General features: G+C 44.2%; 1 protein-coding gene across 1 annotated transcript; it reads left to right on the top strand.

Moving 5' to 3' along the window:
* The first annotated feature begins 1,257 nt into the window (after positions 1-1,257).
* On the top strand, positions 1,258-7,735 carry TCHH (trichohyalin). Its single transcript, XM_044239276.1, has 4 exons — positions 1,258-1,395; positions 2,345-3,999; positions 4,996-5,223; positions 5,332-7,735. Exons 1-4 carry the CDS (start codon positions 1,258-1,260, stop codon positions 7,664-7,666), a joined length of 4,356 nt encoding a protein of 1,451 aa, XP_044095211.1. The 3' UTR covers positions 7,667-7,735.
* The last annotated feature ends 17,523 nt before the right edge of the window (positions 7,736-25,258 follow it).

Raw genomic sequence — 25,258 nt, 5'->3', positions numbered from 1 at the left:
CTATTCAATATGGGCCATCTTCATATAGTTATGACATCTGAGGTATTGGAGTTGAGAAGTAATTAAAGAAACCAGCCAAAAACTGTGTATTTGCAACATATCTGTGTTAATGCAGACAACATGTACTCCATTTTCTGCATAGTTATTTCTGAATATTATAATGTCATATTTGACAGGAAGAAGTGGTGTTTAATCATAGAACTTGTGACTTATAAATTATTCTCCAAGATGTGATGTATGAACTATAAGGTTGGAAAATAATCCACATTCCATTTTTATTTTTCTGGTTACCACCAAATGTTTTACTGCCACAATTAGATTTGCATGGCTTCTATCCACTTTTTTTTTTAAGAGAGAATTTTTTTAAAGATTTTATTTATTTATTTATTTGACAGACAGAGATCACAAGTAGGCAGAGAGGCAGGTAGAGAGAGAGAGAGAGAGAGAGAGAGAGAGGAGGAAGCAGGCTCCCTGTGGAGTGGAGAGCCAGATGCAGGACTCGATCCCAGGACCCTGAAATCATGACCTGAGCCGAAGGCAGAGGCTTAACCCACTGAGCCACCCAGGTGCCTGGCTTCTATCCACTTTAAGATTACTTTCAAATCTTCCTTTACACTTTGGCTTTCACCTATTCTCTGTTTTTTGTGGGTTTTTTTTTAAGATTTTATGTATTTATTTGCCAGAGAGAGAGAGCACAAGCAGGGGATGCAGCACGCAGAGGGAGAAGCAGGCTCCCAGCTGAGCAAGGAACCCAATGCTGTACTCCATCCCAGGACCCTGGGATCATGACCTTAGTGAAAGGCAGATGCTAAACCAACTGAGCCACCCAGGTGTTCCTCACCTATTCTCTTTATTCAGCTATAAAGTAAGAAACTTATAAGTAACAACATATCAAATTTAAATTTCTACACCCTTCTCTTGACTATCTGACCCAACATATGCTAGGGAGCAAGAAGAAAGAGAAGGAAAGGATATGGATAATCTAGATTGAGTGGACAATCAAAAGCTGACTACAAGATAGTCTGAGGATTATTCCCTGCCTTGAAATTTCTCAGAATCTGTCTTCCCCTTTCTAAGTACAATATTTAAAGATAAAAAGCTTTGAAAGCCCAGACTGAAAATAGCTACTGGTTGTAAATTTAGAGATCTGACTGAACGAGTATAGATGAGGCCTCCCCAAGATCAGAAACAGAGTTCTGATTCTGAATCCTCTTTCATTCTTCTAGATTTACCTGAACTTGAAGGAAAGAAAAAAAAATGTCTCCACTTCTGAGAAGCATCTTCAATATCACTGAAATGTTCAATCAATATGCCTCACATGATTGTGATGGGGCAGCACTAAGCAAAAAAGACCTGAAGAACCTCCTTGAAAGGGAATTTGGAGATGTCCTTCGGGTAAGAAATAATACAAAGAAAAAATCTACTGATTTAGGGTTATAAAATTTATTCTCAGGAGAGATCATCACAAATTCTCAGGAGAGATCATCGCAAAGAATGGCAACATATCCATTTTGTACATCACAGCTCTACACTACATTCCCTATTCACTTATCTTCTTTAAAGATTTTATTTATTTATGAGAAAGACCATATGTACTCAAATGCAGGGGCGCGGGGGGTAGAGGAAGAGGGACAAGTAGACTTATGCTAAATGCAAAGTCCATTGCCAGCTCAATCCCACAACCCTGAGATCATGACCAGAGCAGAAACCAAGTGTCCAGTCTGGTGCTTAACTGAGCAGCTTACGTGCCCCCACCCCATTCATTTCTGAGTATTCAGCTGGCATTGTAGTCTGAGAACTAAGGAAGTTGTTAGCAACTATTTCATGTACTTGATGGCAATAAATGAACTGTTCATGGGAAGTAACCACCAAAGATGTCGATCAAACTAAACTTGGAAGGAACTTACATTTATTTCCAAATTTAAATTATTAAAATCAGCCTATTCCCTAGTAAAATGGTGTTAACATGCATGCCTTGTTCTGTTTTCAAACATGGGATAAAAATCGATCAGGAGTACTGGCTATTTCAGACGGAAATGGCTGCTGTAAAACTTCATAAATTTCCATTGTATTTCTCTTGAGGATTAGTTCATTCTTACCCAGCTCAAGAGAAGATGGATTCTTTTGACCAGCATTAAATTACAAGTTACAAAAATTTTCAACAGATGTTTTAAAATGAAGTGTTCACATTTTACACAGGTACAAGACTTAATACATATTGGATGTTTTTCTAATTGCTCTTAATGTCTTTTGAGCGTCAGCATATCACAAAACATTCATCGTGGGAAAAGTTTACTACTTGTAAATAGCACATTGTACAATTTTTGTTTTCATTTTTTAATAGAGACCACATGACCCTGAGACAGTAGATCTGATCCTGGAACTTCTAGATCGAGACTGTAACGGGCTCATCGATTTCAATGAATTCCTCCTGTTCGTTTTCAAGGTAGCTCAAGCTTGTTATTATGCTCTCAGTCAGGCCTCCGGGCTGGATGAGAAGAGGGCCAAGTGTGAGGGAAGGGAGAACCCATTACAAGAACCCAGGCAAGAGGACCAAAGGAGATTTGAGCCCCAGGACAGACAATTAGAAGAACGCAGGCAGAAAAGGCAAGAACTGGAGCGGGAACTCGTTGAGGAAGAGAAGCAGCGGCTGCAGAGGCGAGAACGGGAAGAGCGCCTTGAGGAGGAAGAGCATCTGCAGGGGCGCAAGGGTCGGGAGCTAGAGAAATTTTCTAACCAAGAGCAAAGCCAAGAGAGGCGGGAGCAGCGAGAACTCCAGAAGGAAGAGCAGCTGCAAAGGCTAGAGCGCCAAGAGCAACGGGAGCGGGCGCTCCAGGAAGAGGAGCAGTTGGAACCGCAGAGACTCAAGGAGACGCGCTTGCCGCAGGAGCTGAGGCGCATGCAAGAGAGACGCGAGCAACAACTGAGGCGCGAGGAGCAGCGCTTGGAGCAGGAACTGCGGCTCGAGCAGGAGGAAAGACATGAGCAAGAGCTAAGGCGCCAGCAGGAGGAAAGACGTGAGCAAGAACTGAGGCGCGAGGAGCCCCGCTTGGAGCAGGAGCTGAGGCGCCAGCAGGAAGAAGGGCGCAAACAGGAGCTGAGGCGGGAGCAGGAGGAGAGACGCCAGCAGCTGAGGCGCGAGCAGGAGAGACGCGCGCAAGAAGTGAGGCGCGAGGAGCAGCGCTTGGAGCAGGAACCGCAACTCGAACAGGAAGAAAGACGTGAGCAAGAACTGAGGCGCGAGGAGCCCCGTTTGGAGCAGGAGCTGAGGTGGGAGCAGGAGGAAAGGCTCAAACAGGAGCTGAGGCGGGAGCAGGAGGAGAGATGCCAGCAGCTGAGGCGCGAGGAGCCCCGCTTGGAGCAGGAGCTGAGGCGTGAGCAGCAGCTGAGGCGTGAGCAGCAGGAAAGACGCGAGCAGGAGCTGAGGCGCGAGGAACAGCGCTTGGAGCAGGAGCTGAGGCGCGAGCAGAAGAGACGAGAGCAAAAACTGAGGCGCGAGGAGCCCCGCTTGGAGCAGGAGCTGAGGCGCGAGCAGCAGCTAAGTCGTGAGCAGGAGGAAAGACTCGAGCAGGAGCTGAGGCAGGAGCAGGAGGAGAGACGCCAGCAACTGAGGCGAGAGGAGCAGCGCTTGGAGCAAGAGCTGAGGCGCGAGCAGCAGATGAGGCAGGAGCAGGAGGAGAGACGCGAGCAGCTGAGGCGCGAGGAGCAGCGCTTGGAGCAGCAGCTCAGGCGCGAGCAGGAGCTGAGGCGCGAGGAGCCGCGCTTGGAGCAGGAGGAGAGACTCGAGCAGCAGCTGAGACGCGAGCAGGAGGAGAGACGCGAGCAGCTGAGGCGCGAGGAGCAGCGCTTGGAGCAGCAGCTCAGGCGCGAGCAGGAGCTGAGGCGCGAGGAGCCGCGCTTGGAGCAGGAGGAGAGACTCGAGCAGCAGCTGAGACGCGAGCAGGAGGAGAGACGCGAGCAGCTGAGGCGCGAGGAGCAGCGCTTGGAGCAGCAGCTCAGGCGCGAGCAGGAGCTGAGGCGCGAGGAGCCGCGCTTGGAGCAGGAGGAGAGACTCGAGCAGCAGCTGAGACGCGAGCAGGAGGAGAGACGCGAGCAGCTGAGGCGCGAGGAGCAGCGCTTGGAGCAGCAGCTCAGGCGCGAGCAGGAGCTGAGGCGCGAGGAGCCGCGCTTGGAGCAGGAGGAGAGACTCGAGCAGCAGCTGAGACGCGAGCAGGAGGAGAGACGCGAGCAGCTGAGGCGCGAGGAGCAGCGCTTGGAGCAGCAGCTCAGGCGCGAGCAGGAGCTGAGGCGCGAGGAGCCGCGCTTGGAGCAGGAGGAGAGACTCGAGCAGCAGCTGAGACGCGAGCAGGAGGAGCTGAGGAGCCAGGAGCCCCCCTTGGAACAGGAGAGGCGGAAAGAGCAGCTCAGGCGCGAAGAGCAGCACTTGGAGCAGCAGCTCGGGCGAGAGCAGCAGCTGAGGCTCGAGGAGCCGCGCCTGGAGCAGGAACTGAGACGCGAGCAGGAAGAGAGACTCGAGCAACAGCTGAGGCGCGAGCAGGAGGAAAGACGCGAGCAGCCGCTGAGGCGCGAGCAGGAGGAAAGACGTGAGCAGCTGAGACGCGAGGAGCCCCGCTTGGAACAGGAGAGGCTGAAAGAGCAGCTAAGGCGCGAGGAGCAGCGCTTGGAGCTGCAGCTCAGGCGCGAGCAGCAGCTGAGACGCGAAGAGCCGCGCCTAGAGCAGGAACTGAGACGCGAACAGGAAGAGAGACTAGAGCAAAAGCTGAGGCGCGAGCAGGAGGAAAGACGTGAGCAGCTGAGACGCGAGGATCCCCGCTTGGAACAGGAGAGGCGGAAAGAGCAGTTCAGGCGCGAGCAGTCGCGCCTGGAGCAGGAGCTGAGACGTGAGCAGGAAGAGAGACTCGAGCAGCAGTTGAGGCGCGAGCAGGAGGAAAGACGCGAGCAACTGAGGAGCGAGGAGACCCACTTGGAACAGGAGAGGCGGAAAGAGCAGCTCAGGCGCAAGCAGCAGCTGGCTGAGGAGGCGGTGGAACAGGAAGAGGCCCAAGAGCGGGGCAAGAGCCGCACCCCAAGGTGGCAGTGGCAGCTCGAAAGTGAGGCAGAAGCTCGTCAAAGCAAAGTCTACTCCAGGCCCTGCTGGCAGGAGCAGAAGCACTGCCCGGAGCGGGAGAAGAGGCGGCGCCAGGAGCGCGAGCGGCAACTCCGGGAGCAGGAGGAGGACGGCCAGTGGCAGCGCGGGTTCCGGCCCCTCCGGGAGGAGCGCGAACTGCGGCTGCAACGGGAGGAGCAGGCACGCCTGCAGAGGGAGGAGGAAGAGCCGCGCCCCGACTTCAGATGGCAGTGGCAGGCTGAGAAAGAGAGCGAGAGGCGCCGCCAGAAGCTGTCGGCCAGGCCCGCGTCGCAAGAGCTGCGGGCGGAGGAGCGGCAGGCGCGGGAGCTGTTCTGTGAAGAGGAGGAGCAGCGCCCCCAGCGACTCGAGAGGGAGCAGGAGCAGCAGGTCCGTAAGGAGAAGCAGCTCCAGTTGGAGGAAAGCTTCCAAGAGGACCGGGAGAGGAAGCTACACCAGGAAGAGCAGCGCCACGACCAAAAATGGAGGTGGCAAGCAGATGAGGAAAGCCAGAGACGCCGCCACATAGTGTACGCCAAGCCAGCTGAACGAGAGCAGCTGAGGGAAGAAGAGCAGCTGCAGAGGGAGGAACGCGAAAAGAGGCGCCGCCAGGAGCAGGAGACACAATATCGGGAGGAAGAGCAGCTGCAGAGGGAGGAACGCGAAAAGAGGCGCCGCCAGGAGCTGGAGAAACAATATCGGGAGGAAGAGCAGCTGCAGCAGGAAGAAGAGCAGCTGCAGAGGGAGGAACGCGAGAAGAGGCGCCGCCAGGAGCGGGAGAGACAATATCGGGAGGAAAAGCAGCTGCAGCAGGAGGAAGAGCAGCTGCAGAGGGAAAGGAGGCGTGAACAGCGCGACAGGCAGTATCTGGAGGATGAAGAGCTGCAGCGCCTAGACGGGAAGCGGCAATTCCAGGATGACGATCAGCGCGGTGATCTGAAATGGCAGTGGCAACCAGAAAAAGAAAATGAAGTTCGTAATCATCGGGTTTACTCCAAACGCAGAGAGAACGAAGAAAAGATTCAGGAGGACGACAAGAAGTTCCGCCAGGAGTTGCAGCTTCTGCAGGAAAGGGAAGAACAGCTGCGCCGCCAGGAGCGCGACAGAAAGTTCCGCGAGGAAGAACAGCAGCTGCGCCGCAGGGAACGTGAGCAACAGCTTCGCCAGGAGCGAGACAGAAAGTTCTGCGAGGAGGAGCAGCTCCTGAAGGAAAGGGAGGAACAGCTGCGCCGCCAGGAGCGCGACAGAAAGTTCCTCGAGGAAGAACAGCAGCTGCGCCGCAGGGAACGTGAGCAACAGCTTCGCCAGGAGCGCGACAGAAAGTTCCGCGAGGAGGAGCAGCTCCTGCAGGAAAGGGAGGAACCGCTGCGCCGCCGGGAACGCGACAGAAAGTTCCGTGAGGAGGAGCAGCTCCTGCAGGAAAGGGAGGAACAGCTGCGCCGCCGGGAACGCGACAGAAAGTTCCGTGAGGAGGAGCAGCTCCTGCAGGAAAGGGAGGAACAGCTGCGCCGCCAGGAGCGCGACAGAAAGTTCCGCGAGGAAGAACAGCAGCTGCGCCGCAGGGAACGTGAGCAACAGCTTCGCCAGGAGCGCGACAGAAAGTTCCGCGAGGAGGAGCAGCTCCTGCAGGAAAGGGAGGAACAGCTGCGCCGCCGGGAACGCGACAGAAAGTTCCGTGAGGAGGAGCAGCTCCTGCAGGAAAGGGAGGAACAGCTGCGCCGCCAGGAGCGCGACAGAAAGTTCCGCGAGGAAGAACAGCAGCTGCGCCGCAGGGAACGTGAGCAACAGCTTCGCCAGGAGCGCGACAGAAAGTTCCGCGAGGAGGAACAGCTGCGCCGCCAAGAGCGCGACAGACAGTTCCGTGAGGAAGAACAGGAGCTGCGTCCCAGGGAACGTGAGCAACAGCTTCGCCAGGAGCGCGACAGAAAGTTCCGCGAGGAGGACCAGCTCCTGCAGGAAAGGCAGGAACAGCTGCGCCGCCAGGAACGCGACAGAAAGTTCCGTGAGGAGGAGCAGCTCCTGCAGGAAAGGGAAGAACAGCTGCGCTGCCAAGAGCGCGACAGAAAGTTCCGTGAGGAAGAACAGGAGCTGCCTCGCAGGGAACGTGAGCAACAGCTTCTCCAGGAGCGCGACAGAAAGTTTCGCGAGGAGGAACAGCTCCTGCAGGAAAGGGAAGAACAGCTGCGCCGCCAGGAGCGCGACAGGAAGTTTTGGGAGGAGGAACAGCTCCTGCAGGGAAGAGAACAGCTGCGCCGCCAGGGGCGTGACAGAAACTTCCCGGAGGAAGAACAGGAGCTGCGTCGCAGGGAACGTGAGCAACAGCTTCGCCAGGAGCGCGACAGAAAGTTCCGCGAGGAGGAGCAGCTCCTGCAGGAAAGGGAAGAACAGCTGCGCCGCCAGCAGGAGGAGCAGCAGAGGCGCCGTGGCCAAGTCTCGGAGAAAGGAGACATGGGCCGTCAGCAGTCTCTGGAGCCTGGCAAGCGTCAGTTTGCCAGTGTCCCGGTGCGCTCCAGCCCTCTCTATGAGTACATCCAAGAGCAGAGATCTCAGTACCGCCCATAGGAGATGCTGCCAATATCCGGACACCTACAAAAGCTTCCAGCAAAAGAAAAAGAGGAACACTGGATAACAAATGACTCAAATGTTTCTGGTTGTGGGAGAACTCTCTGATGTTCCAAAATCTTTTTTTCCAAAACCTTAAACTACACTTATTTCATGAACCTTTTACTCTTGCCTTTTATTCTTCCTGAAATAATTCTTTACTGCAGGGTGTCTTTGCTCTTTGGTGCAGATATGGTGTGCATTTTTTTAAAACATAAATAATTTGTTTAAGGAGTTCTGTTTGGAGAACGTTAATCTGTTGCTTTCCAAAGTAGCAAGAATATGATTTAAGATTCAAAAAGAACTGGGTCTTTTTTTTTTTTAATGGTTGATCCATCGTTTGGAGAGTTTCAATATTTTTAATGTTCAGTTGGTATTTCTTCTTGAGCCTAAACGACATTAATATTTACCTCCAAATAGACTGGCTTTTGTGACATAATTAGCACAGATTCTGCAAGGGGACTGAATTTTTACAACCTTGAAAAGCACAGGGGGAGTGACTTCTACAGAAAAACTCCCTCTGAAATCAGCCCCCAACTGGAAGAAATATCTGTTATGAAGAAGGTTTAGCTTCAAGACTTAGAATTTGAATTAGATTTTTTTTCACACTTCATAAACACTTAAAATATCATGGAGCAAAAGCAAGCTGTTTCTCAAACAACTCCACAGTTCAAATTTTAAAACTCTCTACTGTAGTCTGTAGTGCTCAGTTTCTTTTCCCCCAGTCTTTGATGAGTTTGAGAATTTTACTACCTTTGTTCATTTTAACTGAGAAGGAAACTGCTCAGGATCCTGTAAACATCTATTTAGCTCTAGAGCCAATAAGCAATCACAGCATTTGGGGGGAGAGAAAGGGAAATTTTGTGAAAAGAAGGGCAAGTTCCTAGAGGCCCTTAGATAAGACCCATCATCCCACAACCCTTTGAGGCCTATTGATACTACCTTGGAGATGTTCTTATTGAAATGATTGGACTATGTAAAAAATAATAAATGTTTGGCAAATAATTATGTTTGTCTGTTTTGATTATGCATCAAATCATAGTTCAAGATCTAATGGTCTTAAATGATGTAATATCCCACATAAGGGTATTTGGCTACTATTGTCTATGTCTAAATATGAAAAAGGAAAAAAAAAAACCTATTTTCCCCAACCATTTTTCCCTGTAAGATTGAACCCTATATTATTTGCATCTCCAACCTGCAATTCTCTTTCCAAGTGTTTTTATTCTTGACCCCACAGCTTTCTATTCTAGCAGTGACTCACTAGTCAGGACATTATACAATGTTATTTGAATAATGTGTTTATACAAATTATTTGTATAATGTGTTTGTTAATTCTTCCTTTTGATAATACAGCAGTTTTCTTTTTTTAATTTATTTATTTTCAGAAAAACATTATTAATTATTTTTTCACCACACCCAGTGCTCCATGCAATCCGTGCCCTCTATAATACCCACCACCTGGTACCCCAACCTCCCACCCCCCCCACCACTTCCAACCCCTCAGATTGTTTTTCAGAGTCCATAGTCTCTCGTGGTTCACCTCCCCTTCCAATTTACCCCAACTCCCTTCTCCTCTCTAACACCCCTTGTCCTCCATGCTATATGTTATGCTCCACAAATAAGTGAAACCATATGATAGTTGACTCTCTCTGCTTGACTTATTTCACTCAGCATAATCTCTTCCAGTCCCATCCATGTTGCTACAAAGGTTGGGTATTCATCCTTTCCGATGGAGGCATAATACTCCATAATAATACAGCAGTTTTCTTGCTCTCTGGTGTCTGATAAGCCAAAGTAAAAAATTGCCTAAAAGTTCAGCTCAATATTATAGACATTATAGATTATCTATTGACTTAAGCAACATAATCCATGAGGTGACACAGTCAGAAGATGCTTAATACTAATCAGGCCAAAGTATAAAATTGTTATCTAATAATCCAAACCCTCCTGTGCCACCTGCTGAACTCTACATTCAGTACCTTAGTACCTAGGAATAAGTCCAGGAAGGCCCTGATCGAGGAAAGGGTCATTTCTAATTGTGAGGGTCATGGGTGAGAAGTTCTAAGTTACAGACACTTAACATTTTGATCAATGGTAGAGACAATAAAGCAAAGCTTATAGCTCCTGAGAATCATTCTGATAGAGTAAGGTGACATTTTCTGCAAGGAGCACTGGGCTCTTGCTCACATTAACGCAAATAGCAGGTACCCACAAAAGACAGAACCTGGGAATCCCCTGATATTACCTTGGAACTTCATCTCTTTCAAATTATTTCTAACTGGAAAAACTATTTTTCTCTTAAGGCAAGTGTAAACTTTTCCTTACTTAGGAATCTTCACAGAAACCCCAGAAGAGCCTGATTGGCTTTCCCCCAAGATCCTCTCAGTGGCACCATTTCAGAGCCTCCTTATAAATATCAGCCCCAGGATACTCCTGAAATTTACACTCATCATCTAAGCTATAGTTCAACTATAATAAAAACAATCAAAGCCCTTCAGACTTCTTACACACTTTACAAGATGAGAAAAGGGCCAATTTCCAAAGAAGAAAGTATTGTTTCATCACAGTTATAATAACATGTAGTTAGAAAAAAAAATGCCAGTAAATCCATGCCCTATGGCTCTTCTTTTAGTTGCTGGCAAAAGAACATGCTGGCAAGCCAACCTTCCTGCTGCACCTGTTAATGTACATGCATGGGCAGAAACTTGAAGCTGTTGGGCAACTGGCTGCTTACCTATAAACTGGGAGCTCTAGTAACATAAACTGGCTCCTCCTGGGGAGTGGGGTTTAATATATATAATCTGTGATGGAAAAGCTGGTCTCCATTTTATGGGCTGAATTATGTTCCCCCAGAGGTTCATATGTTGAAGTCCTAACCCTCAGCTCATTAAATTGTAGTCATATTTGGAGATGTAGTATTTAAATAGGTAATTAAATTAAAATGAGGTTATTAGGTGGGCCCTAATGCCATACAAATGGTGTCCTTATAAGAAGATGAAATTTGGACACAGACATGGAGGGAGGAAAGATGATATGAAGACACAGGAAGAAAATGGCCATCTACAAGGCAAAGTTAGAGATCCCTGGACAGATCCTTCTCTCATGGCCCTCAGAAGAAACCAACCTTTCCAACATCTTGATCTTACACTTCTAACAACCAGAACTATAAGAAAATTAATTTATGTTGGTTGAACCACCCAGTCCATGACACTTTGTATGATAGCTCTGGCAAACTAATACACCATGCAAGGTGAGGTTATGCTGGGAAATATCTGTATTATCATCTGATGATCTTATATATCCTTTGACATTTTACAAGCAGATCCTGGTTACTCAAAGACACTTTACTAAATCTGCCATAGTTTCTATGGTGCAGTGGAAAGACTGCTACAAGGAATCAGAAATCTGGAATTCATTCATTCATTCATTCATTCATTCATTCAGCAAATATTTATTGAGTCCTTGCTATTTGCAAGGCATTCTAAGGCACTATGCATACAGTAATGAAATAGTCCTTCTCACCCATACCATCATTTACTGTCTGTGTATCCTTGTGCAAGTCACAGGACTTCTGGGCCTCATTTTGTATTATGAACTATGAGGCTGAAATAGCTATCACCAAGGTTATTCCTAGGACTGAAAAAAAATTAATTCTAACGTTCAGTTTGTTCAACTGAAACTCTAAAAGCAACGCAAATAATGCCTCACCCCAGCTTCTACCCTGAGCTAAGAGGAAGCAGGAAAAAGAATTAACTGATGGTAATTATCAGAGCCTACTTCTAACTTCAAAGATCCTACCTTTCTAGCCAATCAGATCTGAAGTTCTTTCCATTTATCTCCCAAATTCTTCTCCGGAGTGGTTTCCTATTATCCCAAGTTTATTCATTAAGGGAGAAGACACTAAACCTACCTTATTTTATTTTATTTTACTTTTTCAGTGTTCCAAGATTCATTGTTTATGCACCACACCCAGTGCTCCATGCAATACGTGCCCTCCTTAATACCTACCACCAGGATCACCCAACCTCCCACCACCCTCTCTTCCAAAACCCTCAGTGTGTTTCTCAAATTCCACAGTTTCATGGTTCTTCTCCCCTCCGATTTTCCCCAATTCACTTTTCCTTTCCTTCTCCCAATATCCTCCATGTTATTTCTCATGCTCCACAGACAAGCAGAACCCATGATAATTGACTCTCTCTGCTTGACTTACTTCACTCAGCATAATCTATTCCAGTCCCATCCATGTTGATACAAAAGTTGGGTATTCATCCATTCTGAGGGAGGCATAAAACTCCATAGTATATATGGACCACATCTTCCTTATCCATTCGTCCATTGAAGGGCACCTTGATTCTTTCCACAGTTTGAGGACTGTGACCATTGCTGCTATGAACATTGGCCTTCTTTTCACTACATCTGTATCTTTGGGGTAAATACTCAGTAGTGTATTTTCAGGGTCATAGGGAAGCTCTATTTTTAATTTCTTAAGGAATCTCCACACTATTTTCCGAAGTGGCTGCACCAACTTGCATTTCCACCAACAGTATAAGAGAGTTCCCCTTTCTCCACATCCTCTCCAACACATGATGTTTACTGTCTTATTAATTTTGGCCATTCTCACTGGTGTACGATGGTATGTCAAGATGGGTTTGATTTGAATCTCCCTGATGGCTAGTGATGATGAATATTTTTACACGTGTCTGTTAGCCATTTCTGTCTTCTTTGGAGAACTGTCTGTTCATGTCTTCTGCCCATTTTTTGACATGATTATCTGTTTTTTGAGTGTTGAGTTTAAGGAGTTCTTTATAGATCTTGGATATCAGCCCTTTGTCTGTAGTGCCATCCATGGATTGCCTCTTTGTTTTGTTGATGGTTTCCTTTGCTGTGCAAAAACTTTTGATCTTGATGAAGTCCCAAAAGTTCATTTTGCTTTTGTTTCCTTTGCCTTTGGAGACGTGTCTTGAGAGATGTTGCTGTGGCTGATGTCGAAGGGGTTACTGCCTGTGTTCTCCTCTAGGATCTTAAAGGATTCCTGCCTCACAGTGAAGTCTTATATCTATTTTGAGTTATCTTTCTGTATGGTATAAGAGAATAATTGAGTTTAATTCTTCTACACATAGCTGTCCAACTTCCCCAGAACTGTTGATTGAATAGACTTTCTTTTTTCCACCGGATATTTTTCCTACTTTGTCAAAGATTAGTTGACCAGAGTTGCAGGTCCATATCTGGGCTCTCTACTCTGTTGACTGGCCTGTGTGTCTGTTTTTTTTCCAGTACCATGCTGTCTTGGTGATCACAGCTTTGTACTAAAGCTTGAAATCAGGCAATGTGATGCCCCCAGGTTTGTTTTTCTTTCTTAATATTTCCTTAGCAATTCAGGGTCTTTTCTGGTTCCATACAAATTTTAGGGTTATTTGTTCTGGCACTTTGAAAAGTGCCAGTGGAATTCTGATCAGGATGGCATTGAAAGTATAGATTTCTCTGGGCAGTATAGGCATTTTAACAATGTTGATTCTTCTGATCCATGAGCATGGAAATCTGTTCCATCTTTTTGTGTCTTCTTCAATTTCTTTCATGAGTGTTCTGTAGTTCCTCAAGTATAGATCCCTTACCTCTTTGGTTAGGTTTATTCCCAAGTATCTTATGGTTCTTGGTGCTATAGTAAATGGAATCAATTCTCTAATTTCCCTTTCTGTATTTTCATTACTGTATTTTCATTTCTGTATTTTCATTGTTCGTGTATAAGAAAGCCACTGATATCTGTACATTGATTTTGTATCCTGCCACATTACTGAATTGCTGTATGAGTTCTAGTAGTTTGGGGGTGGAGTCTTTTGGATTCTCCATATAAAGTATTATGTCATCTGCAAAGAGAGAGTTTGACTTCTTCATTGCCAATTTGAATAACTTTATTTCTCATTGTTGTCTGATTGCTGTTGCTATGACTTCTATTACTATTTTGAACAACAGTGGTGAGAGCTGGCATCCTTGTCGTGTTCCTGATCTCAAGGCGAAGGCTGTCAGCTTTTCCCCACTGAGGATGATATTCCCTATGGGTTTTTCATAGATAGATTTTATGAAGTTGAGGAATGTTCCCTCTATCCCTACACTTTGAATCGTTTTAATCAGGAACAGATGCTGTATCATGTCAAATGATTTTTCTGTATCAATTGAGATGACCATGTGGTTCTTCTCTCTTCTCTTATTGATTTGTTCTATCACATTGATTGATTTGAAAATGTTGACCCATCCTTACAACCCAGGGATAAATCCCACCTGGTCTTGGCAGATAAATCTTTTTAATGTACTGTTGGACCCTATTAGCTAGGATTTTGTTGAGAATCTTGGCATCCATATTCATCAGGGATATTAGTCTGAAATTCTACTTCTTTTTAGGGTCTTTGCCTGGTTTGGGGATCAGGGTAATGCTGCCTTCATAAAGAGTCTGGAAGCTTTCCTTCTGCTTCAATTTTTTGAAACAGCTTCAGAAGAATGGGTATTACTTTTTCTTTGAAAGTTTGGTAGAATTCCTCAGGGAATCTGGCAGGTCCTAAGCTCTTGTTTTTTGGGCGGCTTTTGATCACTGCTTCAATCTCATTACTAGACATCAGTCTATTCAGGTTGTCAATTTCTTCCTGATTCAGTTTTGGAAGTTTATAGTTTTCCAGGAATGCATCCATTTCATCTAGGTCACTTAACTTATTAGCATGATTATAATTTCTGATGATTATTTCTATTTCCTTGGTGTTAGTTGTGATCTCTCCCTTTTCATTCATAAGTTTATTAATTTGGGCCTACTGTCTTTTCTTTTGGATTAGTTTGCCAATGGTTTATCAATCTTATTGATTCTTTCAAAGAACCAGTTTCTAGTTTCGTTGATGCATTCTACTATATATCTAGTTTCTATCTCATTGATCTCTGCTCTCATCTTGATTATTTCCCTTCTTGTGTGTGCGATTGACTTAATTTGTTGGTGATTCTCCAGTTCTTTAAGGTGTAAAGACATCTGGTGTATTTTGGATTTTTCAATGTTTTTGAGGGAGGCTTGGATGGCTATGTATTTCCCCCTTAGAACCACCTTTGCTGTATCCCACAGGTTTTGGACCTAAGTGTCTTCATTCTCATTGGTTTCCATGAATTGTTTAAGTTCTTCTTTGACTTCCTGGTTGATCCAAGCATTCTTTTTTTTTTTTTTTTTAATTGGTGAGAGAGGTTTTTTTTAAATTAATTTATTTATTTTCAGCATAACAGTATTCATTATATTTTCACCACACCCAGTGCTCCATGCAATCCGTGCCCTCTATAATACCCACCACCTGGTACTCCAACCCCCCACCCCCCGCCACTTCAAACCCCTCAGATTGTTTTTCAGAGTCCATAGTCTCTCATGATTCACCTCCCCTTCCAATTTACCCCAACTCCCTTCTCCTCTCTAAACCCCTTGTCCTCCATGATATTTGTTATGTTCCACAAATAAGTGAAACCATATGATAATTGACTCTCTCTGCTTGACAAGCATTCTTAAACAAGGTAGTCTTTAGCTTTCAGGTGTTTGAATTCCTTCCAAACTTTTTCTTGTGGGTGAGCTCCAGTTTCAAAGCATGTGATCTGAGAATATGCAGGGAATAATCTCAATATTTTGGTATCAGTTGAGTCCTGATTTGTGACGCAGTATGTGGTCTATTCTGGAGAAAGTTCCATGTGCACTTGAGAAGAATGAGTATTCTGTTGTTTTAGGTGGAATGTTCTGTATATATCTATGAGGTCTATCTGGTCCAATGTGTCATTCAATGTTTTTGTTTCTTTATTGATTTTCTGCTTGGATGATCTGTCTATTACTGAGAATGGCGTGTTAAGATCCCCTACTATTAACATATTCATATCAATATGACTCTTTATCTTGATTAACAGTTGTCTTATGTAGTTGGCTGCTCCCATATTGGGGGCATAAATATTTACAAGTGTTAGATCTTCTTGGTGGATAGTCCCTCTAAGAATGATGATGTAGTGTCCTTCTGTCTCTGACTACAGTCTTTAGTTTAAAATCTAATTTATCTGATATGAAAATCACTACCCAGCCTTCTTTTGAGGCCCATTGGCATGAAAGATGCTTCTCCATCCCTTCACTTTCAGTCTGGATATACCCTTAGGTTCAAAATGGATCTCTTGTAGACAACATATGGATGAGTCCTGTCGTTTTATCCAATCTGCAATCCTGTGCCATTTTATGGGTGCATTTAGGCCATTCACGTTGAGAATCGTTTTTGAGAGATATATTTTTATTGACATCATGTTACCTGTGAGGTCCTTGTTTTTATAGATTGTCTCTGTAAATTTCTGTTCAATGATATTCTTGGGTTTTTTCCTCTTTTATAGAACCCCCCTTAATATTTCTTATAGTGCTGTTTTGGTGGTCACATACTCTTTTAAACCTTGCTGGTCCTGGAAAGTCTTTATCTCTCTATCCATTTTGAATATCAGTCTTGCTGGATTAAGTATTCTTGGCTGCATGTTCTTTTCATTTAGTGCCCTGAATACACCTTGCCAGCCCTTTCTGGCTTGCCAGGTTTCTGTGGACAGGTCTGATGTTATTCTGATGGACCTTCCTCTGTACATAAGGAATCTCTTCCCCCTAGCTGTTTTCAAAAGCTCCTGTCCAAAATTATGATTCATCATTTTCACAATCAGGTGTCTCGAGGTCTTTCTAGATTTATGATCTTGGGGGGAGACCTTTCTGCTCTAGGTCACAAATGCTGGTTCCATTCCCATTTCCCAAAATTTTCATGGCGAATTTGTTCAACTATATCCTCTAGTCTTCTTCTTTCTCCACCCAATCTGTGATTCCAATAATTCAGACATTGGAATGTTTCATGGCATCATTTATTTCCCTAATTCTGTTTTCATGGCTTCTAAGCTATTTGTTTCAGGCCTCCTCCTGATCCTTTTTCTCTATCAGTTTGTCCTCTAGATCACTAATTCTATCTTCTGCCTCATTTACCCTAGCTGTTAGAGAATTTAGATTAGGTTGGAACTCATTGATAGCATTGTTAACATCTTCCCTGGTGGTTTTCACCTCTGCCCTAATCAATTCCATTTTGTCATTAATGGCTTTCTCCATCCTAGCCATTGCCTGGATAATTGTTAGCCTGAATTCCCTTTCGGACCTACTATTTATGTCCACATCCAATAGCTCTGATGGAGAGGGCACAGTCTCTGAATTTTTCCTCTGATGGGCATTCCTCCTCCTAGTCATTTTGGTGAGAGATGGCTGAGGGGATGTGTAGCTGAATATATCAACCATGATCCAGGCAAGGTGCACCCTGGAACACTTCTGAGCATTTGGGAGTCCCCATCAAAAAGAAAGAAAAAAGAAAAAAAGAGAGAAAGGGAGAGACAGGAAAAAAAGAAAAGAGAAGACCCAGCCTGAATGGGCCCCAAAGGTAAGATTTATAAAGTACACAAACAAAAAAAGACCAACAAAAGTAAATGACAAGAAAAAAAAAAAGAAGAAGATGAACCCAGCCAAAATGAACCAGAAGTATAAGATTTATATACTATCAGAATAAAAACAAATACACAGAAACACTGACAGAAGAAAAAGATGGGAGGGTGGTTGTAAATTCTCAGTGTGGGCGAGGAATGTTATTTTGATTCTTCCTGGGTTTACCTTGATACCTTTGTTAAAAGACTCAACTTTCCTGATATAAAGGGGGATTAAAACTGGTTTATATATAGGGTTAGAAATGACAGGGAAAAGAGGATTACCTTGAAGTTTATCTCCATATGAATATTTAAAAAAATAGAAAAGCAAATGAAAAACACAGATATATGTATCAAAAAAGTTCAAGTTAAAAGGTTATTATGGAATTTGTTGTACTGAACCTCTCATTATGATGGTAAATAGGTTAAAAACATATAAAAAATCAAAAAGAACAAGAATAGTGGGAACAAATTAAAAATAAAAGTTGTATCTATGAAGTATACAGGCTTTAGGGGAATACCTGGAGCTTAATATCTTCTTTTCCTCTGATATTGTGATTTTACAGTTTTATGTGGACCCTGTGGTGACTGTCCTCTTGTTTTGTTTTGTTTTATTTTGTTTTGGCTGGCTTTCTGGAGGAGGGGCCTGCCCTGTGGATTTTCAGGCAGTCTTGCCCCCATCAAAGGTCTGGGCTCTGAGGAAACGGGCTTTTCAGGCTTTTATTCTCTGGAGGCTTTTTTGTTTCTTTCTTTCTTTCTTTTCTTTTTTGTTCTCTAGAGGATTTTTTTTTCCTTTTCTTTTCTTTTTCCTCCCCTTGTCCGCTTTTGGAGGTTCTTCGGTTCTTCAGAGGTTTAGAGGAAAGCAAACTGCACCCAGACCTCTGTCTCAGAGAGAAGCCTCAGTCTGTTCCCTTCTGGGTGCTCCAGAGCACATAAACTCCCCCTCTGTCACCTCCCAGAGCATGACCCCAGCCACAGTCTCAGGGGTAGCAGGAGCTCCCGCTTGTGCCCTGCTGCTACCAAAACCACAAGAGGTACTAGTTCAGAGAGCTGGCTTCCTTGGCTGCCTCTGCCACAGCTGTCTGGGCAGGTCTAGACCCCTGGAGAGGTCCCAACTGGAGGTAGCAGGCTGGCTACCTCCAGTTCACGCTGGCTGGCAAGGGTTGGGAGTGTTCAGACTCTCGCTGGTCCTAGAGAGCACCAGCTAGCACCCTCACAGACCTCTATCAGGGGAGGGCATGGAGGGTGACTCAGACCCTGGTCACACAGCACAAGTGCAGAGTGCAACAGGCTGTGGTTCTAGAGAGTGCCAGCTGGCGTCCACACCAGACTCTCTCACATACCACCACCTCTTATGGGTGCCCCAGCGGCTCAAGGACCAAGACCCAACTTCTTCACTGCACTCTCTCTGGCACAGTGCCAGTTGTGGCTGTCCTGGGTCCATGGGCTTAAGCCCGCATCCCAAACCGCCCAATTCCACCAACTTCCCCTTAAGATCTTTTGCTCTTTTTGAGTGCATTTAACCAGACTCCAAGTTAATGCTGGTCCCCAATCACAGGGCACTCTCGTATTGGGGTATTACTTTCCAATCACTCTATTCTGGTGGCTCCCTCCCCCTTTTGTTTATCTTCCAATATCAGTCCGATGTTCCCACTCCGCTTTACCTGTCCACTGGAGTCTTTTGCCCCAGTAGAGATCCAGAAGTGTATAATTCTAATCTCAGGCTGATTTCATGAATGATCAGAGTGCTTTGGTAGATAATCAGCTCACTTTAGGGGACCAGTTAAAACAACACCTCCTACTTCTCCACCATCCTGCCACCCCCAAGTCAAGTTTTCTTTTTTAATTCTATTGTTCTTTTTTTATTTCATTTATTTATTTCACTTCATTTTTTTATTTAATTTAATCTAAAAATACTATTTTATTCTCTGATTTTTGTTCTCTGGTCTTGCCTCAATTAATCTCTTTGGAGTATATTTGAGGGTTGTTTTTGGTTTTTGTTTTTTTTTTTTTTTTAATTTCTCTTCTGCTTCCTGAACTATATCTATTTCCTCTGGGTTCAGTTTGTCTGTTTATCTTGTGGTTTTTGTTTTGTTTTGTTTTTTTAATGCTGCTGATTTACTGATATGCCTAAATATTCTTAGTTGCTCCTTTATACCAATTAAAAGATCTGCGTTTCTTCTGATTTGAATAAATAGGTCTGTTTTCACACCAATTCTCTTACCTAGATGGGAACTTGAAGCAGGCTGGATGAGAAACCTGTCAATTTGCAGAGAAATGGCTGTCAGGATGCAGACCTGCCCTTTCCCCATGCCCCACTAATTTCATATGGAGAGGGTTTTCCTAGAGTATTAATATCTATACTAGATGCCTTAGCTTTCAGTCCATCTATTGGTCAGCAAATATGACAGAGCACCTACTGTAGTCCAGATACACATACAGCTTCTGAGGATAATATGGAAAATAAGATACAGAGTCCTGCCCTCAAGAAGTTTACACTTAACCATTTCTAGGACTTTTCTTCAATATATTTAGGGAAGAGCCATTTGGGGTTTTGCTAAGAAGGTTAGGCAGTATATGCTCAGATGTCTATGTTCCATGCTCTAAAGTGGAGGCGGGATATGGGTATGGCCACTGAGACAGAAGTTCCTCACATAAACTCTCAATTACTTTCCCTGTTTAAAGCCTCACTTCCTACTCCCACCTCCATTGTACCTGCTAATTCTGAGTCCAGAGCTTCTCCAGGTTTTGATGGCTAGACCCGCCTTCCCCTTTGCCCCTCCTTCATAACACATTCGGCACTGTGCCTTTCTCCACCTGTTTTAATTGAAATGTTCTATGAACATTCAATCATCCACTTTTCAACTTCCATAAATTTCCTAAATCTAAGCTATAATTTCCAGTTCTGCTAATAATTTTGGTTTATTTTTTTCTTCCTGTATATTTTTATTTTAGAAGATTCCCGGAGAGATATAAGGATATACATTTTCTCAGTCCACCATCATCCTGAACACTTTTACAATAAGAAAAAAAGATAATGAAATTATAAATATAAACTAAAGTCTTCTTTTTTGCTTGCCATATATTCCAGTATTACAGAGATTCATTAAAAATTGCTTTATTAGGCGTCTGGGTGGCTCATTCATTAAGCTTCTGCCTTTGGCTCAGGTCATGATCCCAGGGTCCTGGGACTGAGGCCCACATCAGGCTCCCTGCTCAGCGGGAAGCCTGCTTCTCCCTCTCCCATTCCCCCTGTTTGTGTTCCCTCTCTCTGTGTGTCTCTCTCTGTCAATTAAATAAAACCTTTAAATAATAATAATAATGATAAATTGCTTTAATAGCAGAGGTCCTGTGTGGCTCCCTCAGTTAAGTGTAGGATTTAATTTCAGCTCAGATCATGATCTCTGGTCATGAGAGCTAGCTCCATATCTGGGCTCCACATTCAGTGCAGAGTTGGCTTCTCTCTCTCACTCCTTCTCTGCCCCTGCCCCACTCACACATAGCTCTCTCTGTCATAAATACATAAATCTTTTTAAAAGTTGCTTTATTAACCATCTCTTCCAAAGTAGCCATCATATCGGCTTTATTTGAAGCTTCATGGAAGACTTCAGTTGTGACCTTTGAAAGTAAGAGGCTTTTAAATACAGTTTTATGTTTAAATATGTTTCTATCTATTTGTGTATATAGGTATGTATTCATTCATTTATTTAAGAGAGACAGAGAGATAGCATGCATGTGAGGGGGAGGGGCAGAGAGAGACTCTCAAGCAGACTCCAGCTAAGCTGAGACTGCATACCAGGACCCTGAGATCATTAACCAGCCTAAAATTAAGAGTTCAGCACTATTGCTCCTCAGCCTTTTTGGCTAAGATCAAGTGAAGAGTCCAGGGCTTAACAGAATGAGCCATCCAGGCACCCCAGACATAGTACTTAATTAATCAATTTCTTTTGACTCTGTCTCTCTCCCTTTCTTCATTATCCCTATGCAAAATTAGAAGGGACAGGGCATGTTGAAAGGACTATTAGAGATAATCTTTTTTTCTAAGATTTTTTATGTATTTATTTGACAGACAGAGAACACAAGTAGGCAGAGAGGCAGGGAGAGAGAGGGGAAGGAAAGCAGGCTCCCTGCTAAGCAGAGAGCCCGACTCCGGACTCAATCCCAGGACCCCAGGATCATGACCTGAGCCGAAGACAGAGGCTTTAACCCACTGAGCCACCCAGGTTCCCTAAAGATAATCTTTTTAAAAGAAGAAAGGGCAGCCCAGGTCTTTTCCTTGGTAATAGAATTGTTTGTAGTTTATTGCATAGTAGTCTAAAGAATTTTTTTAAACAAAAAATCATTCTTATCCTCTCTTCCCATCTCTCTCCTGCTTCTGCCATCCCTTAAGACACCACCCACCCATAAGTATGGGTATTAATAAATGGTCTTAAGTAAGCGCCGAAAAAATAAGAATGCCTGTAAAAGAGCTTTAATTGTTCAAGATACAACCCTGACCTTCTAAATAGAAAATATAAGCTAAAAACATAGACATTTAGGATTGAAAGAGTTCAATGTTCTTCCCTGTAAGCCGCTCGGGCCTTGCCACATGCTGTGGCAGTACTCCCCCATTACCTAGCCAATGGATTGTGATTCAGCCTCTATTTGACAGTTCCAGGAACAGGGATCTTGTTACCTTAAGAACAGTCTACATCATTGACAGACAACACTGTTCCTTAAAGAGTTCTTAATAAAAACTTAAGACTTCTTTTTAGAAATTGTCAATCACTGATTCTAGCTCTATTCTCTGGCATTACACAGAATAAGGAATTCAATATAATAGAGATGCCATGAGCTCAGAGATATTCTTGAGGCATTTAAATTCTAAATCCAGGCTTTCCATTTACTAGGCACATGGCCACAGTGCCCAGTAAGAGCCTTAACTTCTTTATTTACTAAGAGAGGATAATAACTACCTAAAAGGTCTATGAGGATTAAGTAAGACTGCCCATGTGAAGTACCTGACCTGTCTTCTTTTTTTTTTTAAAGTGCTTGGTTTTTTTTTTTTTTTAAAGATTTTTATTTATTTGAGAGAGAGAGAGACAGTGAGAGAGAGCACGAGCAAGGAGAAGGTCAGAGAGCGAAGCAGACTCCCTATGGAGCTGGGAGCCTGATGCGGGACTCGATCCCAGCACTCCAGGATCACGCCCTGAGCCGAAGGCAGTCGTCCAACCAACTGAGCCACCCAGGCGTCCCAGTACCTGACCTGTCTTAAGTGTTCAATGAATGTAAGCTCCTTTCTCTTCCAATCCCATTCCTTATCCCCATGAAAACCCTTCAAACATTTGAAAACAGCTGTTATGTTTCCCCTACATCTTTCTTTCCACTCCAACCTTGAAAATACTCAGTTTCCTTCAGCCATTTCTCATGAAACTGTCCTGTAACCTCCAAAACAGGGAGACAGAATTTGCTCAACTTTAAACACCCCAGTGCCTGGCATAGTGCCTGGAAAATAGTAGGTAATCAGGAGATTTTGACTGATCAGAATTAAGATGACCTTCACATGCCAATCCCAATTCTCAGGAGGAGGCTTCTGCATTTTAGGAGAGTATTGAGAAAATTTTTTACAGGTGGGAACTATCAACATAGATTCCCCATCCCCACCCCAACACTCAGTTCCACTGTACTTGTACTTGCTTTATCAGGAGGAACAGAACAAGGTTTTGCTCAATATCAATGCTGCCCTTAGCCTCAGTCTTCTTGTAAAATTACCCCCTTCTGCATCCCTCCATGCTGTTGGTCTTTGCCTTTAATAGTTGTTTTCATGGGTCTGTTTCTTACATGCTTTTATAAGCAGGCAAGAATGTTTTAAAACTTACCCTGTTCTCTTTTTAAATATCTAATAAAACAACTAATCTAATTCTCTGGTTAATTAAATATTCTCTGCAAAAAAGGACAGAGATCTAGATGGCAATAAAAACATTTACCAGTTCAGCATCTCAGGCTCTCTCCTACCTGTCCTCAGATTGGTAATTTCTAGGTCTCCCTCTCCCCTTTACATAAAGAACACCGGAATATGGATGCCCATTTCTAAACTCCTTGGATTACAAAAGTACCTTTAAAGAGCAGATATCAATCATAAAAAAAATAGCACATTCTAGGTAAGCAAAGTTCATACCCAGCAAGAATTTTTTTTCTAACTCTGCCTCTGGGCAAGGAGAGCAGAGCATTGAAACACCTGAATCAACTGGTATCTCCACTCTTGTCACATGGCTCAATGGTGCCTCTATTTTTAAACACATGATTGACACCCATCTGTCCAGCTGGGTCAAATACAGTCCATCCTGTGGGCAGAGGAAGGAATCAGATGACTTCTGAGGTCTCTGCCAGCCCTATGATTTGTCAAACAGAAATGTAGTTGTGTCCTTAGGTTGAAAAAAAAAAAAGCCAACACCACCCCAAAGATCATTCAAAACTATAACCTGCAAGTCAGCAAATGAAGAAAAATATCCCCTCTCCTTCCTTTGGATGAGTCTGAAACCAAGACTTAACTGAAGCTGCCTAAAAAAGGAAACAAAAATAAGAGAAGCTGAGAGTAGACAAAGAGAGGAGACAGGGTTTGCTTGTGATGAATCAGGGCATTAGACCTGGAGGGTGTCTCCTTCCTAACTGTGCAATTAGGGACTCAATAAAAGGTTTCAGTACCTGCTGTCAGCTCACAGCCTGCTGCCCATTTTATTCTACTTGCTCTCATTTGTGTACAAGGTAAGTCTCATAGGCCATATGCTTGAACATACTTGGGATCTTGGTTGCTGCTCTGCTTATATGTGAGATTGTATAAGGATTCCAGAGGGGACATACCCCAAGTCTAATTTGACCACTATTAATCCCGCTAAACTGAGAGCTCCGGCCCCCCAGATACATTCTTTGCTTTGGAACTTCTTTAATCATTGTCTTGTTTTAAAAATATAAACTGGAACACCTGGGTGGCTCAGTTGGTTAAGCAACTGCCTTCGGCTCAGGTCATGATCCCAAGGTCCTGGGATCGAGTCCCGAATCAGGCTCCCTGCTCAGTGGGGAGCCTGCTTCTCCCTCTCCCTCTGCTGTTCTGCCTGCTTGTGCTCTCTTGCTCTCTCTGTCAAATAAATAAATAAAATCTTTTTAAAAAAATAATAAACTATATGACATAAGCATGAATACTATTTAACAAGACATGGGACTCAGAGCTATTCTAAAATGAAAATACAGAGTCATTTAAATGATGGGTAATGACTGAGGGGTCAAGATTCTATTTGCTTTACCAGTGGGTTCACTGAGCCATGTCTTCTTGGTAAAAACATGTTGCTTCAGGGGTGCCTGGGTGGCTCGTGGATTAAGCCTCTGCCTTTGGCTCAGGTCATGATCTCAGGGTCCTGGAATTAAGCCCCACATCAGGTTCTCTGCTCAACAGGGAGCCTGTTTCCCCCTCTCTCTCTGCCTGCCTCTCTTCCTACTTGTGATCTCTTTCTCTGTCAAATACGTAAATAAAATCTTTAAAAGTAAATAAATAATAAAAACATGTTGCTTCAGTCTGCATATATAGGGATTGATTTTCTTGGCATTACTTCTCTTTTCTCCAGAAGCTTTACTAACTATAAAATTATACTTTCTTAAGAAGAGGAGTTAGACTGACCCAAGGTAGGAGAAAATGGGTAGACACTCTCAGTTAAGGATGGAAGGATTGGTCCCATTCTGTTGACAACATTCGTGCATTTTAGTACTTACATTTGTGCTCTTTTTCCAATTCTTTCTGCAATAAAGCTTTCTCTGAAGACATGAGTGTCACTGTTTTCCACAGGATGGGATGAAGTGTCCCTTCTATACCCCCCTGTGCCAGATCTGATCTCACCGACATTATCTGGTACAAAACTAAATCACTGTAATGCAGATACAATATCTTAACAGAGATAGATAGACAGAACAGAACAGATGATGGCAGTGGAACTGTGGGAGAGACAGAAAAAGGATGACCTAGGTATCTCCTTCCTGAAGGTCTCTTCCTAGGAAATAAGATTTGTTTATTCTTTCTCACAGTCTACTGAGTTGGGAAAG

The sequence above is a fragment of the Neovison vison genome, chromosome 2, assembly GCF_020171115.1.
Source record: "Neovison vison isolate M4711 chromosome 2, ASM_NN_V1, whole genome shotgun sequence".
NCBI classification, from domain to species: Eukaryota; Metazoa; Chordata; class Mammalia; order Carnivora; family Mustelidae; genus Neogale; species Neogale vison.
Note: the sequence above shows the minus strand (reverse complement) of the source record. Positions and strands in the feature narration are given on the sequence as shown.

Coding starts and splice junctions, on each gene's coding strand:
- TCHH (XM_044239276.1), top strand. CDS start 1,258: ATGTCTCCACTTCTGAGAAGCATCTTCAATATCACTGAAATGTTCAAT. Junction 1,396..2,344: donor AATTTGGAGATGTCCTTCGG/GTAAGAAATAAT, acceptor ATTTTTTAATAG/AGACCACATGACCCTGAGAC. Junction 5,224..5,331: donor GAGCAGGAGGAGGACGGCCA/GTGGCAGCGCGG, acceptor CCCCGACTTCAG/ATGGCAGTGGCAGGCTGAGA.